The 19,862-nt window shown below is 34.6% G+C and overlaps 1 protein-coding gene across 4 annotated transcripts in view; it reads right to left on the bottom strand.

Moving 5' to 3' along the window:
• Window positions 1-644: 644 nt before the first annotated feature.
• The window catches only part of sfl (N-deacetylase and N-sulfotransferase sfl), a 394,455-nt gene continuing 375,237 nt past the window's right edge, over window positions 645-19,862 (bottom strand). For 3 of the 4 annotated variants that reach the window (XM_085952085.1, XM_085952083.1, XM_085952086.1), the window contains 12 exons: window positions 10,682-10,934; window positions 9,576-9,738; window positions 8,727-8,933; window positions 6,944-7,121; window positions 6,536-6,781; window positions 5,488-5,650; window positions 4,054-4,236; window positions 3,020-3,240; window positions 2,584-2,739; window positions 2,271-2,387; window positions 1,859-2,041; window positions 866-1,230 (listed from right to left, as the gene is read on the bottom strand). In XM_085952085.1, coding sequence (XP_085808211.1) covers window positions 1,005-1,230; window positions 1,859-2,041; window positions 2,271-2,387; window positions 2,584-2,739; window positions 3,020-3,240; window positions 4,054-4,236; window positions 5,488-5,650; window positions 6,536-6,781; window positions 6,944-7,121; window positions 8,727-8,933; window positions 9,576-9,738; window positions 10,682-10,934 — 2,296 coding nt within the window. In that variant the 3' untranslated portion in view covers window positions 866-1,004. Of the gene's footprint in view, window positions 1,231-1,858; window positions 2,042-2,270; window positions 2,388-2,583; window positions 2,740-3,019; window positions 3,241-4,053; window positions 4,237-5,487; window positions 5,651-6,535; window positions 6,782-6,943; window positions 7,122-8,726; window positions 8,934-9,575; window positions 9,739-10,681; window positions 10,935-19,862 lie in introns of all 4 variants that reach the window. The other variant, XM_085952084.1, reaches the window with a different exon arrangement.

Genomic DNA, 19,862 nt, shown 5'->3' on the forward strand with positions numbered 1-19,862 from the left:
CTACGGTAGAGGTCAACACGGACACAGCCGGCACAACATTTTGTCACATTTATTCAACAAACTATTCGCTAACATTTAAAGATTTTCGTGATATGTACAAAATTATTAAGTATTAATTTGTCTAGTAGGTGATTTCCAGTGAACAGAATATACGGTCTCTCACAAAATTATCAAATGTCTGCCGTTACATTATAATTTAGTTCAGTTCTAAGTCATAATGTATTAGGAGCTTATTACGTCATATATTAATAGATACCTTCATTTAGTTTTTATAGTGACTGTAATGGTGCCTATCAAATGAGATAATATGTACATAAAAATATTTGGCAAATGTTTTCAATATAATAAACAGAATCTAAATATTGTCCAACAAATTGCTATATTACCTTCTATTAAAAAAGACATGTCGAGTTTGTATTTTTATAATATGAATTGTGCTATGTCGTCGCTATAGGATTGGTTTTTCGAATATCCGTTTTTGTCAAAATCAACCTTTGAATGCAGAATGATTTTTTGTATCTAAATGGACCAGAACCATCCTTTTCTTTAAATTGCTTTGTAATGAAAACAGCATTCATATGCTGTAAGAACAACAATTTAAATACCTTCATGTATTTAAATATAGGATAATAAAATTTATTTTTCGTCTCCTGAACATTTCACATTTGGTCTATTCGACAAACCAATCCTACAGCGACGATGTGTCAACAAAGAAAAGTATCTCGATGAAATGAAGTCAAGTTTACAAAGTTCCATTCACACATAAGCCACAATAACAAGAAACAATTTCCTGATTTGACGGACAATAATGTGTCAGTTCACTCTGAAATAATTGACTGCATATTAATTTGAAAATAGTTTAAGTATATGATGGTAAAATTCTAACTGGGTATATAATTTTAACGGTTCACTGGATTGTTCCCGTTTAGTCAGGATCTATCGCGGAAGTTTAAACAACACCTTTGTCTAAATTGTCTGAAGCACCAGCCTCACAGGCAGTGACGCTATGATACCGTCGACAGGTCATTCTTCAACCACTCGGGGATAGTTCTGTTGCCAGACTTCTTTAGGAACTTCACAAGGGCGGAGTTGTGCGCCATGTAATACCTCTGCAGAAATTTGGATGACTTCTCTTCCATCGGTGGGTAGTTTCTGCCTTTTGACTTTCCCAGACATTTCGTGTGATCGCCGTTCACGAGCTGACAGAAAAATCCCTTCTTGGGGTCATATCTGCAAAAATAATAATATTATGTATAGATAGGCTTACCATAATTATGAAACTCTAAACCGGGACAAGAACGGGATATATGGCAAAGAACCACCAAAAATTGTTTTAAAGTATGTACAAAAAAAGAATGCAGACCTTCGCAACAGAGATTTTTAAATTATTTTATTTATTTATTGTACAATTATATTACAGTACAATGTATAAAAATATAATATTTACAGTACAATGTATAAAAAAATCATTCCAGCGAAAAGTACGGACTGACTTTTCGCTGGAATGATTTTTTTTGCACCCTTCCCCGCTGTCGCATCATATGATATGTGCTACTACGGTCAATCATGACAATTTATTATTGACAATCATTCATACGCGGGACGCCGGGACTAATGTGTAAAACCGGGACAATCCCAGTCAAACCGGGACTTATGGTAAGTCTATGTATAGATGATAAATTGGTGTTATGATGAGCCATAGGTTGCTATTAGTATTTCAGACCATTATTATGGACCCCAACTACACAAGACCACACCAGTCAATCGATGAATCTTATATTCAAAATGAAAATAGATGAAAATGTCATCAAAAATATAACTTATTGAAGATTTGCAGTTAATTATAATTTATACTCACTTTAAAAGTTTTGAATAATCAATGCTGGGAGATATCTTGAGAAATCTCTGAAGAGTATTCATGACTTCCGCTGGGTCAGAACGGAGTGCCGACCCATCAATTATGTGCAGCTGGTTAGTGGGGAATACTTCTAACCACCTGTCCAAGTGGTGACTATATTTGCCAGGATTCAAACAGCGATTTCTGTACAATCAAAAGGCAATTATATTATTATATGTACAGGCTAAGTAGTATCAAAATACAGAATAATCATGTCCAATGTTGTTGTGTTTGAAAGTAGACATGAGATGCGTAAACATTTAATAATATATTTCATCAAATTAAAAATTATTACAATGTTAATCAGAATGTATGTAGGTAAAAATAATGCTAGATGTATTATAAGATTGGAGATATTATAAATAAATTTTACCTTAAATCCCGGAGTGGCTTTGGAGACGTATCATTTGCAGTGATAACTTCGTGGAATGAATACTTATTAGCCACAATATCTCCGTGCAACTTTATATGCTGGTACCATGAATATGCTCTGAAAATAAAACATTATATTTATAATTATTGTAGAAAATACCTACATACAAAGTAATGTATGTTTGTAAAAATAGGAATAATTGTCTTATATAATATAGCCGACAGCTTCAAATGCGCTCACAGGTTTTTGGGAATGAATTTTAATTGCAGAATAGAGGTTTAAAAATTATTTTAATTGAACAATGTTCACATACCTTTTTGAGGGAGATATGAGAATGGTAACCAGTTTTGCATTAGGCAACAAAGCATGAGCACGTTTAGGAACTAATTCTCCGTCAAAATACGTTGCCGACTTCTCAAAGGTATACCGACTCAAATTGCCTTGTAAAGGGGGGAAGAAGTTCATATACCTGTAATATAAAAAAAATTATCATATTCATAAGCATCACGTCAGTTTTAGTTTTTGTATTTTCTACAAGGTAAGTTTGTGAGGAAGTAAGTAATTGAACAGAACACAATTTAGCGAATCGAGAGACCACACTGCAATCCATATTCAACAATTTGGATAAAATCCCTGATGAAAGTTCTAGACCGATTGTTGGTTTTACTACATGAAACATTATTCCAGCGTTTATAAAACTTTTCACGAAACATAGAGTAAAGTTATTTGTTTTGGAATTATGCTCTTACCAATCGAGTCCTTTGTAATAATTATTGGCATTGAAGAACTGGATTTCCTCAAACGTGGTGGGACTCGGCAGGTTGCTGGCGAGCGCCGGATGCATGCTGAGGAAGGAGTAGAGCGCCGTGGTGCCCGTCTTCTGAGGGCCGATCACCAAGAAGTGCGGCAGTGCCGAGCACGACTTGTTTCGCGACCAGATCTTTTGATGTCTTACGTCATCGCACGGATTCTGAAATTGGAGATGTTAACTTTATATTTATAAAACTATTTTAAATAAGTTCGAGCAAAACTATCGGTTGATATTGTACTTGAAATAAATAAAGTTGAGATCGACATAATTTCATGACAGAATCTAACTGACATCATCTGCAATTTGTATTCTTATTTCAATGAAAAAAATAAATATGACTGACAAAGCTTAGTGTTCACTATCGGGAGGGGGGGGGGGGGTGTTCGAGGTTGGAATATTACCCCCGATAATATATTGTTCAGACGGTTGTGATTGTGTGTGAGATGAGATAATTAATAGTATGGGTCTCATTTACGGAAACACTTGTGGGTGTTTATATTGTTATATTATTTAGTATGAAGCACAATTACGTATTACACGGCAGGATAAAATGACAGTACATTAATTTGTGAATTGACAAAAGCAGGGTTTATAATAATACTTTCAAATTTAGATAATTTAAATAAAGGACGAGCATATCGTAACGACTACATTTTGGAAGCTCTGTTTGACGACTATGTGCGTTTCCGTTGCGTTATTGTCTATGCTCTAGAAATGAGCATAGACAATAACATGTCAGTTGTAGAATTGTGTAAAACCTCTACAGCACTATTTATGTCGGATCTCCACAGCCTACCTCCATTCTTCGACACCAATGTATGCATACCATACATAAAGCCAGAATATTGTGACAAAAAGCAAAACACAGATCCCTAAAATTGATCTTCACAGAAATATCGAAATAAATGGACGTGATTGAAATAACCAGTTATAATTATGATGGAATAATATTATGATGATGATGTAACTCACCCCCCAAACAGGATCCATTTCTTCAGGGTAGAGGTGGAAATACTTCTCTGCAAGCTGTACTGGGGGTAATGAACTAAGTTTCACATTCGTCCAGCATTTGAGGAATTTCAGCACCGACTCGAAAGTATACAGGGCGAGACGATCGTTACCATAGTTCGACATGTGAGTCATGAAGATGTTTATCTGAAAGGATTCACGAACAGTTCAACAAGGATATTTATTTCAGAAGTCAATTAAATTTTTATCGTATTCGTAATTATGCGTTGAATTCTCTGGTAAAATTGTGTATAACAATAATTAACACATAATAATAATATATTGTGTTAACAACTAGCAGGGTCTAGTTTTACAAATAAATATATTTACCATCTACAATGAAAGGGAGCTTTATCAAATTTTAGTGTTAAAATCATTGATGGCCTTCATGGAATGTTTTGTGAGTCTTCGACTTTGACAGCTGTTCTGCTAAATCCATGAACTTTTCTAGGGTGTAAATAATTAAGATTCAATTAATATTGAAATCAATTTGATTTACCCGATCATTTCAGGAAAGCCGGTCTCCCATTTACACTCATCATACAGTTCCTCATACAACCAACATTTATTATAATAGACATGACACATTATTAGTCGGCATACCATGAGCATAATTAATTAACTACTCACCACTCAAAGGGCCAAATGCTCCCGAATCACATTATAATTAGCATAATCGGCTCAGTCAAAAAAAGTCGAAAATTGTCTGACGAGTATTACATACTTATGTTTTTTCAGCAACTTTATGGATTGGGTATAAATAATCACAAGATAAAAAGAACTTTTCACATATGTTTTTAAATTTTCTGTTGAATCATATAAATTTGACAATTCTATGTATTAATAAATATAGAATACTTACTGAAATGTCACTTTGACATTTCATATTGATTTCCATAGTAATGCATGTATATATTAATAATTTAGTTGCTAGGACCCATTTAGCAACCAATAATAGTGAGTAGTAAATATTACTTTAATTACGAATTTTTTCCGAAACATACAAAACAGAATTAAGTGAAAATGAATTCAATTCTTCTTAAAGATGGCCAAAAGTATTAAAAAAAATGCATTCCCATCGTGTTCTGATATATTCTAAAAGTTTCAAATGTCTAGCTAGTCGGGAAGTTAGTTAAAATTTTTGGACAAACAAGAATACGAGCTGATAAAAACATGGTAGTTTTATAGTGAATCCAAGATTTTGTTGAAATGCTTTCGGTTTTTGACAGATGTGGGCAAAATGTGTGAAAATTGACACAAATGCAAAATGAAATGAGGCTTATTAAATAGTTTGTCCATGAGTCAGATAGAGAAGGTTTTCTTCGACGTCTTTGATATTAACTGATGTATAAATAATTTAACTATGATAATAATTAATAAGGTCTGAGACATACTTACAGGATTGTATATAATGGTCTGGAAAAGTTCTCCCCCTTGTATAGATTCATCGAGTTTATCTCTTCCACCGGGGTACCGGTCTATGAGCATGGTGTGTGTGAATAGTCCACAAGTTTGTCGCGGCAAAACCATTATACTGCGATGGATGAAACCTCTTCTTGCTCTGCAAGCATAAATAATCGGCACTTTGTACATCTATTATAAAAAAAACTATAATCCAACATTAGAGGTTATTCAATAATTGCTTTCATCTACTAGCGCATGTCCCTGCCTCTTTCCCTGACATACTACCTCAAACTAAGTCTTTAAGGCTTTCTAGTCCTCTCTGGACAGTTTGCACAAACAACTGTATTAATACTTAATAAGGAGACATACTTATACAAAAATTATTAAAACAAAGTAATACGACCCATTAGATAGGTCATTATGTACAAAAATAAGAGGGATATTAACACTCGTTACTGTAATGTTATCTTAGGTTACCCAGTCTAATATTTCAGTTAACATGCACTTTGTCATCTTCATATTATGGCTATCGTCAGTGATGTCATTTTCCAATAAATAGATATTATTATAATTAATTGATAGATATTGGTCAGATTTCATTTACCTGTCATAAATTATAAATGCACATTGCAAACAGACAGTTGCATTTCATTACGAACACAAGTCGACACAAAGAGAGACATACTGAATTGTGAGAAAGAGATATGAAAGTAAGCGGTGAGATCAAAATAGTATTATGACTTGTAGGCTGTAAAAATGTAAAGAAATACTCGATGATTTTAATTAGGTTTCGATGGATTTTTGATAATGTTATAGATAAAACAAATACCAAGTAAATAATGATGATGAAATCTTATTAGACTTATTTATGTTGCCAAAATATGCATTTCCCTTTTACCTACTGTCTCATATGGTAACCCAAGGTGACATCATCAGAAAGGACAGAATTTATTTGCTTCATAAAGAAAAGGTTAAAGACACACTCATTATTAAAGTTTTGATTAGAATGAGTAAGCATTTAAAAAATATTTGTCTAAAATACCTGGCAGGTCTTAAATGCGGATACTCCTCAGTGCTAGTGACTCTGATGCCCCATATTTTCTTCCAGGCAATGTAGAGTAACTCGTGTGCCGGGTAAACCCCAGAATGATGCGGTGAGACAGAATATCCAGAGTTGATTGGGATTCCGTGCGCCCATGCAAACTCTCGGTTCAGGTTCATGTCGAATTCCAGCTGCGTGATATTGTCATACAAGTGAGGTTGCTGATGGTTCCACATATGCGAAAACCTGAAAACAGATGATTAAATTTACTTAAAATGCCTTATTGATAACACTTTTTCATAAGAAACAGGTCAACATTAAAAAAGAACAATTAAATAAACTAATAATTAAAAGCATGAATCTGAATAAAGTGTGAATAGAACAATAACAAAATATATCATAAATTACCATATGAACTTGTCAGCATTTTCCAGAATCATGTCATCTCCTTTGTTCTCATCATCATTTCCATGGTGAAAGTACTTCCCACTGAAGCCAAGGTTGTATCGGAATCCAGGAACATATTGCCGGATCCGTGACTGAGCTGACATTAGAGCTTGGACGTCATCCGGTCGTAACCGAGTACCTTCAAATACAATTGTCAATTATTAATACGATAGAATAATTCTGCACCTGAGATGTAAATCAGGATAGGTATTTTTTAATCAAGCAAGAAAACATAATTGCTGTTCGGCATGATATCTGTAGAACAGAGAATTATTTAAAAAAAAAAAAAAAAAATTGATTTTACAGGGGTTGAATTCAATGGTACTCTCACTTTTCCACCACTGGTGTGGGAGGCGGGTGTATATGTACTCCATTGAGATATGTAGTACCTAACCAGTAATACCAACCTAGCGTTTTTCTTGCCAGATCTAGTATTTTTGAATAGGCATCTAGCCTGCAAAATTTGCATCTGGCGTATGGCATTAAATCTAGTGTTTTTCGACATCGCAAATAGCTAAAAACTTTTCATAATCATCATCATCATCAGCCGGGGTCAATCCACTGCTGGATGAAGGCCTCCCCAAGCTTTCTCCAACTCTCTCGGTCTTGTGTCGTTCGCTGCCACATATTTCCGCCGAACTTTACCAGTTCGTCAATCCAGCGGCTTTTAGGGCGACCCTGTGGCCGTTTCGTACCCCTTGGGCACCATTGGATGACGGCATTTGTCCAGCGGCCGTCCTTTCGGCGAGCAATATGCCCCCGCCCATCTCCATTTCAGCTGTTTGGCAACGTCTATTACATCGCGTACTCTTGTCTGCTTCCTAACCCATTCGTTTCTCTTACGGTCCTTTCGCGTGATGCCCAACATGCACCACTTTTCATAATAAAGCTAGAATATTATTTCAGGTTTCCATGAAAATCAACATTCTGGCTAACTAATAAAGTAGGTAATATAATATAAATTACCTAATTAATATCTTATAAATAAAATAAAAAATGAATAAATTTTTTACCTGCATTCATTTTTAATTTGATGAATTATTTTTATTACAGTATAACCCCTATTTTACGTTTTTTAAGGGACTGAAGAAAAAAAACCTAATTGGAGGGAAAATGTAAAAGGGGGTTATTGAAAAAAAGAACATTTAAATTTTGTTTCAAAAAAAATAACGTTTTATTAAAAAACAATATTCAATTAAAATTTTTATTGAAAAATCGTTCGAATGTCACGACCCAATCATTGTCAAGTGCGCGTAACTCGCATATTTTGAATATTTCCGACGTAAATCGCGGGAAAGAAAAACGTAAATGCGGGTATTAAATGTACTGAAATACATCGGGACTGAAAAAAATACACGCAATTGCCGGGAAAACATGAATTCCGGGCACGTAAAAACGAGGTTATACTGTAGTTTTAAAATAAAAAATTCATCTTCAATATTTGTTCTTGTAAAAAGAATGTTATTACTTATGACATATTTTTTTGAAATGATAGTTTATAGACACTATGAATTTTGAGAAAAGCTGGTATTTTACTCTGCCATCTAATTTATTATCTTACCCCATCTGGAAAATTTTTGTCAATGACAGTTGGCAACACTGTGTAACCTTACTGATAAATAATTTTCTTAGCCTAACAAACTGCTGTTTATCATCAAATGATACTTTAAATAATTAAGATTCTGAGATTAAGAGAATCCTAGCATGTACATACAATTTATTATATAATAAAATGAATACTCACCCTTTTCACCGACAAATATGTCATCAATGTCAACAAGCAGCATCCGTTCAAGACTGAGACTGAGCTGTCCGTGGCTTAGATAACTGAGCGAGTCGAGGAAGAGAAGACGATGAAGCCAAAACTTCAATCCAGACCCGAATAGCACCCGTTGTATTTGGTCTAGCTGACCATGGTCCTGGATTACTGTTGTCAGCATTGTTCTATTTCCTGGAAATCAAAAACATAACTTCTTTAAAATTCTGCATTACTCAATTATTTCCTTTAATATTGACACTCTTGAAAAAAGGCTAAAGAAGGCAAGTAAACTAGCAAACTGTTGGAAGGGACTCGTGGTTTTATTCTGCAGCCATGCAAGTGAGTGGCACTGTGTGATTTTACAGAAGTTATAGAGTATTATATAGAAAACATGAGCAAGTGATTTAACTTATTACATACTAGACTTATTTTATCACAGTTTTAAAACAGAGTTTTTGTTAATTTGACGACATCCATCTTCGGAATGGTCGACTAACCCTTGTTATAATATAGTATAATATTATATTGTATACTTGAAAGGGCGTCAAAGGGAGGTTAAGGCGACAGTACGGAGATGGCAAGCTTTGAACAAAAATGTATGTATGTACTTGTTATAGAAATTCTATCAATATTAATAAAAATATCTATACTAAATTCCTTTAAAATAAGTCTAATATTATGGCAACGAATGTCGGTATTATTTTAAAAGAAGCAAACGGAAAGGTGGCTCTATATGATTAGCAATAATATTATGTAGATCTTAACGCTTCCATAAGGTGGGCATTCAAATTTCTGAAGCATATAATATGAATTAAGTTGAAGAAAATGGCAAACCTTCTGGATAATCTGGTATATTTCTCGATGCCCATTCCACCGGTTCATAGGTGGAGCTGTTGGATTGAAAGATGGTCCAATGGTCTTCTGGAAGTGCTCCCCACGCCGTCTCTCCGGGACGAGTCAACCGGAGAACGGGAGAGGACGGGTTGAGGGTGGCATCCTGGAACATAAAACAACAAAAGTTGGATATTGATTGAAACAAGATTGTATATAAATCCAAATAAAAATAAAACATGGATTCATTCATGTTATCTTTATTCATTTTGTATTTGCCAGTAGGTATATCAATAATTTCAGTTCAGTGGTGAGAAACAATTTAATTGTACCTACAGTTTCAGGTTACACACTCCTAGTCAAAATATTTAACATTTAAAAACCAGATGAAGTAAACCCAAGTATATGTAGGTACTAATATGCTTTGCGGTGGTTTTGAAATGAATGATCAGAATCTAGTCTGCAGCAAGTTTAACGTGAAGCGTGGCCGTTTCGAGAACTACAGTACTGGCATAGATCGCAGCGCCATGACACTTCCACATATCATTTTCACACTGTATGGATGAAGATGGGTAACAATAAGCATAAGAGACGTTCAATCTGGACAGAAGTCCGCATACAGAATTACGGGGTACTGGGAAGCGAGGTGTAATTTTTTGTAATTGTAGTAAAAAACAAAGAGATTGGGTATCTAACGTGAAGGAGACATGTCGCAGTCCGGACACACATATAAATAATAACGTCTGATGTTATAATTTACTATCCAATATTAAAACAGGCAGTGATCTGTCATACTCTCCCATTGTTATTTGGTAATCAAAACACACATAATATTATTATAACTTAGCTGACTTTATTGTAAAAATAATAATAAATGATAGTTGATTCCACTAATCCTAATCACCTGCCTAAATTATGCAATAATGGAGAAATATATTTTTTTTCAACAAAAAAGTGAGCAATATTGTGTTAGGTTTGTATGTACGTATTTATGGTGTATATTTTTGCTATAAAATATTAATGTTTTGAAGAGTTTTTATATCTATATTTTATTGGTGGATACTTCTATTTTTTTCCATATATTTCACAAATACAGATATTCAGCAAACCTTGAGTCTCATGTTGGTGTGAATGAAGAGCGGAAGTCCTTTGAGCTGGGCGCCGACGAGAGTCTCTTCGGTGGGGCTGACGAAGCCGACGATGCCCACCGAGTACTCCCGGCAGTACTTGTCAAGCAGCTCCCGGTTCCATTTGTCCATCGTCAGATACTTTGAGAAGTTCTCGAATACGATCACGCCGTATCTCCCTTTATCCAAGTTCGTCAGTACAGGTAGGCTCTTCCCTGACACTTCTACTTTATATCTGGAAAGATGAAAAGGGGAAACGTTATCATTTAAATATATATCAGGTGTATTTATTATTAATAGATAAATCACCATGTTCATTCTGGACAGAGCATAGATATAAGTGTTGTAAACTGACACTAACAAAAATACACTAGGCAGGGTAAGAAAATAAGCTGGCTGACAAAATTTTTTTAGATTTTCTCAAAATTAAAAGAAACTAGCATTTATAAAATGTGATTAATTTCACGAGGCGAGAATATATATTGAAGAAGATTGTATTGTTTCTCGGATAATAAATAAATCATATTTAAAATTATTGCAGGTATGAAATTTAGGCATCCTGCGCATCTGTTCTATACACAAGGCTACTGTCGGCGGCTATCGAGGGTAGTTTATCATATTTATGTATTGAGAGGTAAGTACCTATTATAATTTTATTGTTACAATAAGTTAGCCGTCTAAACTGTCAAACTGTCTACTTCGTTCTAAAATAATCTAAAAGTTAACACAGCCAAGAGAGGTGCTGATAAAACATAGAACTTAAAAATTATTGTAACAATTAAATTCCTCAATAAGTACATAAATACGATAAACTACCCTCGATAGCCGCCGATAGCAGCCTTGTGTATAGAATAGATGTGCTGTTTGGGTAAAATATATATTGCAGAAGGCATATAGGTAATACACCCGATCCTCTTTTTGCACGGTTTCGAAATAACACGGTTTAAAAAAGTACCGATTATTTTTTATTTACACTGATTTTTTTGCATTAACACAGTTTAAAAAAACTTAAAAGAATAAAAATACGTATGTATGTACATATTTATCAAAAAATTACGTTCCAATGGACCGCACGCCATTGGTGCAGACAAAAAATATGTTGTCACCAGATGCCGCCCAGACATACATACGTACATACATGGCGCCACTAATCAGTCACTTCGGGTTCGATACGAGAGACGCGCCGCGTGCTTCGGCGTCAGCGTCATTAAAATTTTCCAGCGATGAGAGTGATTTTTTGCCAGCGAAAAACAGTAAGGGGAACGCTTATTGTCAAGTAGCGACACTGAATGAATATATATTTTATCTATGCTAAATTTAATTTAAATCGAAAATTATGTATTTTTATGTAAATAAACAAATTCGATTTATTTTTGAGTTCAAGAATTTCGTATTTTGAGTTGATTTTCAGTAATGGAACCTATCTACCATTTTTGAATGGGCACCTTATCTTTTTTACACGGTAGTCTTTGGAACGTATCCCCCCCCCGTGCAAAAAGAGGATCGGGTGTATGTAATATTCCAGTTTTTTTTAGAGAAACTCCATGTTTTTTACGGTGTCCAAAAAACGCTTGATATACCTATGTCAGATGCCAACCAAATGATCAATTACAAATTCGCAACGAAATAATAATATCAAATTTTAATAGTTTCCATTAATGTAGACATCCGTATAAAAATATTAAGTATATTTTCATAGATTATAATTCACTGATAGTCGCCGATGTTGAAACATCCTCGATTATTGTGGTGCATAATATAAAACATAATGGATATTAACCTAAGCATTATTTTGAAAGAACCATTTCTGGCTGATAAAGTGCCAAAATGGGCACTACTGCCTTTTTTTCCTATTTTGTTTTTTGCATGATTTATGTGTCTGACACAAATAAAATTGTCGTGATATATGGTGTGAAAAATAAAGCAGATATGGTTCACTATTAAAGAGTATAAAATATTGAGAATTAAATCTGCCTAATATGAATAAATTGTTTAATTGATACTAATATCAGAGAGGACTAATAGATCTAAACCAAATCAGGCTTTGGAGTTATTCTCTATTATACACAATATATAAACATACAGGTACCACATAAGCGTGAATTTCGTGAGCGAGAGAAATTGATACAATAGGTTTTATGTCAAGAGCAGTCGGAAATAGTAACGGTGACCATAATAATTATATTTCCCTATGTAATTCGTGCGCAGTAGAAGAAATAGCAATCTGCGCAATTTCAAGTTTTTACAACAAAAACAGTTTTGTTTTTTTTAATAGTACTTAGTGCATTTTACGAGATTTTGTATAGATATATTATCCGAGTTACGTTCACTATGGAAATGATTTTAATGCAAATAAAAAAGTAAAACAAAAAGATATTCACTTCTAACCGTTTTTATTTTTAAATTATATCACGAAACCATGTTTCATATAACTAGCGTTACTTCAATGATTTGAATTCGTCGAAAAAGTCGTTAAGTCGAAGTTCGGAAAAATATACTAGGAATACTTAATAATAATCAAGTCGATATTTTAAATTATTAAAATATTTCTATTCAATTCAAATTTCGTTTCAGCTGATGTTTAGTGATCAACGCCAGGAATCATATTTAAAGAAGTTTAAAATATACATTATAACTAACTATATATAATGAATCGCCAGTAAAATAACTTGATAAAGCTAAATAAATTTAAACCAATATAAACAAATGAACGTGTATATATTTACCATGAACGTTATTTAAAAATATCCATAGTTCATGCTTGAGTTTAAACCAAACTAGTTTCTAACTAAATGGGCGGAAAAAGTAAACGGGTAAATATAATTTACCATCGTCGAGAGCTTTCCTCATCACATATTCAGTTATTTTTATTGCAGCCATATAAAATTCTAGGTACACATAACTCCGAGCAAAAATATAGATAGGCATAATGTTTCCCGTGGCATTAATAATAAAGGGGTAAACAATTTCGAAAAGATCAACATATTGACGGCTTTATAATATTGGACGAGCCCTTAATATTGCCAAGTTTCAAACTCATGATCGAAAATAAGCAAACCGAACGTTTTCGCAAGGTGAACACTGCGCAGATTAATTTCTGTCAAAACAATTCTTTATATTGTTAAAATATCCTAACCACATAAAAGTATTTAAACCCGATACTATATTAGAGAAAATATGTGTATTTATAGACGTCATGCTTTCTCTTCACTACCCGCCACGTATCTAGACCTTTTCGTGGTATAACGAGAAGTGCGCTCCGAAATTGTACTGGCACCAAAGTCAAACGGCCTTTTATCCTCGTCATCTGTAGTACTCGCGTTTGTATACCTATTAACAAAGAGCTCATGGCCCTTCGTCGTGGGTCTAGGGAAAGAAAGTAAAAATATAACGGAAAATGGGGGTTTCTCCTTCGAATTGACGGAGTCAGCACTGCAAAATATTTTATTTTTATATCTATGCAGACGTAGAGGGAACTAAATAGCCTCTCTGTTGTCTCTTACTGTGGAAAAATAAAATAAAAACATATATAGACTACGGAGGCTTTAAGAGCAAAATTGGTCATAGCCTCAAAAATTCGGTGGGGATGGCCAGGTCGTAATTTTTAAGATGGTTGATCGACTGGTTTTGGAAGTCTGCTGTCATGGAGCTATAGAATTCTAAAGTTTCAAGGCGTGGTCGTAGATGGTTTCTACGTTCAAGTCTATGAAGAGTGGCATTACGAACAAACCATGGGGCATCTGTAATCATTCTAAGAGATTAGTTTTTTATAGTCTAAAGCGTTTAAAATTGTTTTGTAGGATTAGCATAGCGCCAGACATATATGTCATAATGGAACGGGTAATCGCAGTAGAGAAAAGAAGTTTGCTTCTAAAGGCGGGCTTGCTTTTTCTACCTATCGTATGGCCTAGTCTGGCGTTCGTGACTTGAGCTTGGTGCTTTTTGATTTGCAAATGGTTATCAAATGTTAGATGTTCGTCTAAGTGTCCCAGGAATAACTACTATTTAATTTTATTTAAATTATTTATTACTAGGTTGAACATAAATGAGAAGGAGACTTCAAGACTTCATCTTCTTATCGTATAACGCCTATCGACCCGACTGAAGGTGGGACAGGTACAGTGGCGAAGACTCCATACTAGGCGATTATTTGAAGCCTACCTTCTTAAGAAAAATATTTTTTAATTGCATATTGACTGATTTATATAATCACTTGATTATAATATATTCTATAAAATAATTTATTTTGCCAACGAGAGATGCCGTTTGGTAGGAATGTATTGCACAGATAATTACAAAACAATCTGCAAAAGTTTTAGAAAATATACCACAGCGCGCCATCTATTTTGACGTAAATAAAGGTCGGATTATGTTTCAAATAATTCTCAATTTTTTTCATATGGCCTTTCCGTCACGTAGCCCCGCCCAGTCTATCGAATTATATGAACTAAGGTAAGCTCCGATCGCAGAGCCTAAAACTAAATAATTAATAATAAGATAATTTAAAAACACAATTTCTATGGTGTTTAATCGAATATTAATAAATATAGACTGTTTTAAAAATAAAAAGAACGTTTATATAATAATTTTTGATGTGTATAAATGTTTTGAATACATACGAAATTTAAACAGCTGATCGCTTAATTTTATGTCGTCAGTGAGTTTTTGAAGATTCATTAAATTAGTGTGTCGTTGTCATTAGTATGTAGTTGTTTTTAGTGTGTACCTATTCATTAGTAGTAATATCGTATTATCTTCTTATTTCTCGTAAGTATACCTGACAAGTGTGTTCTTTTTATCAAATCTCCACAGCCTACCTCTTTTGAAAAGTCACCCTTCGCCACTGGATAGGTATATACAATATAAAACGATCATGACTTCTATCTTCGGCCATTTCGATAAACTATACAAACTTACAAAATCTACTACCTGATATACCTAATAGTGCCTACCTTTTATAGCAAGTCTATCATTTTCTTTTATCAAAAAATTCTATTAAAATACAAACCTTTCAGCAGAGGCAAGGAGTAACTATGGGAAACCGACAAAAGTGCTAGGACAGTCATACATATGATTTTCATTTCAACTTCAAAATAGTATATTTTGGTTATTTTACCAAAAAAATATTTGACTAGCCATGGGATCGAACGGGCAACCACGCCACGTTACGAAAAGAAATCAAAATTTCATCTGAACGATAAGGTCGTAATTGAATACTGTTACAAAACATATCGAGGTAAAAAAAGTTACAAGTCAGCGCTCAGCGATCATCTCTGGTGTATTTTATCCTTGAACAATAATCATATGGAAATATTCATAAAATCTAGTTGAGCAAACACAATTATTATTAAATAGGTTGGTTCTGTCGGCAATTGCAGCAAGCTGGAGCTACATGGAACTAAAACCAGAGCTGTTAGTTAGTAACTTGAACCGGGGCTATAACTAAAGTTTCAGCTGTAACTGTTAATGTTATATAACGAGCTTTGAATAAGTACTGCATTTCAAATATAAATTATAATTTCAAATTATATCAAAGCAGCAATATATTATATTAACTAGGCAGACAACTTAAATAGGTACTAATATGATTGGATATTATAATTTCATATCAATAATAGTTATCAATCTTAATGTCATTTTTTACATGTGAAATAGAAGACCAACATGGCGATTGATTATGGCCAAGGCGTAGATGGGAAGAATCCCGGCGCGTCTCTCGCATGGAGACGACATAAGAAGCCGATTATTATATGGAGATAACATAGTTTAGAAATCCTGTCCGATTTTAAATAAAATCGTGTGTTTGTCTTTATCTTTAGTTTTAATCACAATCTCTGGGAATAGCGATTATATTGGTATCCGTGAATGAATTATTAGTGTCTCTATAATCTATTGATAAAACACTAGTAAGATGGTAAGATGTTATATATGGCTCGGAAATCTTGTCCATGACGTAAAACATGGTCAAAGTGCAGGGCTCATTTGAGCAGGGTGGGGTGCGTGGGATTTTCGGATTTATTGATACTGTACCTACTCTATGTATAACCCACACATCGTACCTACAATCCATCAAATTGGGTCGCCTTAGATGACTGGGAGCTGGGACATGTACAACGGGTGGATGAGTCATACATGATAATAACACCGACATGAAGAAGTTAATTTATTGTACTTCAAGCTCTCATAGTCGAATCGTACCATTATAACATCATGCGGGAGCGGCGAAACGCTTCGATAGTACTGTCGAACAAGATCTTCTTGTCAACGTGTTAAAATTGTGAACTAAAAAGCCCCTCCTATTTAGTTAATTGCACTTCGACTACAGCGACTTCAGGTTATCGCCTAGATCTTCTTTTCGGACAGTAGTTATCCTGTTGAATACATCTTTATAACGAAGCTGTCCACAACAATCCGTGCATATTAGATAAAAATTTAAAATGGCTCCAAATCGACATAAAATATAACCGAATTAGCTAACGCGGTGATGGATATACTGGAAAGGATACACGCTTAACACCATTCATGAAATGTATACAATATGCAGGTGTTAATCATATCGAAGAATTAATGACAGGCGAACTTTTTGATCGAAGCCTATACCAAAATTGCAATTATCATTAATCGAAGGCGGGCATATTGTCCCGATCGTATCCGGTCTCTTCATCCCGCGAACTCTTGACTGCGGCGGCGGCCATGTTGGAATATTTTCGCGCCTCGTCCGCCGCCGCGTCACTCGGAAAAACGACGCCGAAAATGATTAATGGCGCGATGATAAATCTCCGCGGGTCATTAATCATTATTCCGCCGGATTTCGACAATTCAGTGCGAAAATTTACGCGCGCTAAATATGTAAAGTGTGAATTTAGTTATTGTTGCATGCACAGCCCGCCTTCCCCCCGCTGTCTATTTCGTTGACGCATATATTATTTATCGATATTGCTATTATTGGCTCGCTGAGAAATGACTTCCATAAATCAATGCTCGATTCACAATCCATTTATCAAACATCGATCGAGTTCAATAATTGTCTATGACAAGTAAAATATTATGCCAAAAAACTAGGGTTGTTTATGCATACATCGGTGCGGTCCGATATATATTTATATGATAATATAAGAACAATTAGTGGTTTTTCTATACACATGCAATAAAATAAGTCTAGATCCTTTATCCTTGCGAGAGATTGCGACTGATCCATGCACAGAGGCTAGGGCTCATTACGTTATTTTTTACATTTATATGTACTTGAGAGTATTTAGGTACTGTCCGACAAGATCTCGTCGATAACCGGAAGTCGCTGTAATCGCATATGAAAGACTTCTCAGTGAGGAACCTGTACCTGTCATGGCGGCAACGCGTGTTTAAACAATGTATCGGCTCTCTTTTTAGATGTGACTCCTTTTCTTCTTCGCAATAAACCAAAAGTTTACTAATAATAATTTTAATATTACTTTATATAAATATCGTTTTATATACATTTGTATTATAAAAGCATCATATTACGTAAATTTATAGATCCGTACACCACGGAAGCGTAAAATATTCCTCATTTGAAACGGAACTGCAATTAACTGCAAAGGAGGGGCTTGTTAGCTCACTATTTTAACGCGTGGACAAGAAGTTCTTGTTCGACAATTATTTACATTTTTTCAGTGGATCTACAATCCGGTTTGAAATTTAGTCGCCTCCCGAGGAAATTTATTAACATTTTTATACGAGAATTACCGCGTTCGTTCAACCCGTTAGGTCAATGCTCTGGATCCAGACATACATTAAATAAACTACATGTTAATTTTCCAAACACGGATTTGAACCCACGATCCACGATTCCAGGGTGGAAATACCGAAATTGAGCCTCTATACAAAAATCATGCGAACCCCCCATCACCTTTTCTTAAAAAAATCCGCCGAAAACTTTTGTTAGCTTTCCTTCAAAACATTGTTCAGCATTGTTCAGATTTCCGCGCGATTTAAATGTATATTACAATTCATATTTTTTTGTGAACGGTATAAAATTTTAAAATAAGAAATTCACTTAACAACTATCGGACTGCGCTTTGCATATTCTACTTACACATGATACAGAAAGGACGACATGTTTACAGATAGTAATACTTATAAAAATAATAATGTCATTTTGGACTATGTCATAATGTGATTTATATGATCTTTTAATTAATTGTCTCTTCCACAACTATTATATATTTTGCAACAATGTTTGTAGAAAAATCAATTCGATTAGCAATGTGGTATTTCACCTTCGTATTTTTAGTAAAATATCGTGAAAAGGATATTGTAACCGCTACATAATGCAAGGTTATAAAACAAAACTCACTTAGGTAACGCGTCATTCCTTCATCGCTACAATGTGTCACATAAACCCTGAATTGGCTTTGTTTCCGGTCGTGGCGCGGCGCCTAAATTAGTGCGATTGGCTTATTCCACGAGTAGGTAAATCAAGGAAATTCGAGGCGAAGTTGCGCCGCGCCGTGTGTGAAGAAGCCGGCTTGCGTAACGCAAAACTATTTCTAGTCATAAATACCCCACAAGGGCGGACAAACTCCGCGAAACAGACTCCGCTCGACACAAGTTTCGCTGCAGGCTACTTCGGTTTCACAGGGAATCTTGGGAGAAACTTACAAGTTGGCTTATTGATGATACAGTATAGCTGTGCTTCCCAACCTTTTCGCGCCACGGCATACCATTCACGTCATAAAATTTTCGCGGCCGACTGAAGAATATTAATTAGATACGTGTCAAGCATTTTCTTCAAACTCCTAAATAACATTTTTGCGTATTATCTATACTTTATATCAGCGGTCGGCAACCCAAATGCATTAGCGTGCCACAAAACAGGTAATTCAAAGTACTTGACACTCAGCGTGAAACTGGAATAAAGCCAGTAAATCTTTTGAAGGACAATTTTATTTGACTATAATAATACATGCTACATAAAAATTACAATATTTAAACATTAGTGACTCCCTTGAGGTTGAATTTTGGAAGCAAACCTCAATATTTGGTTCATAGTTCGAAGTTTTTAATTTTATGCACATTTTCGAAATTTGTCCAGTTAAACGATTTCGATACGGGTTTATAATATATTTCATAATTGAGAATGTTTAATCACAGTAGTACGTTGTATCGAAAACACTTAGAAGAG

This window comes from Rhyacophila brunnea, unplaced genomic scaffold (assembly GCF_057557595.1).
Source record: "Rhyacophila brunnea isolate RB1 unplaced genomic scaffold, BYU_Rbru_1.0 scaffold_3, whole genome shotgun sequence".
NCBI lineage: Eukaryota > Metazoa > Arthropoda > Insecta > Trichoptera > Rhyacophilidae > Rhyacophila > Rhyacophila brunnea.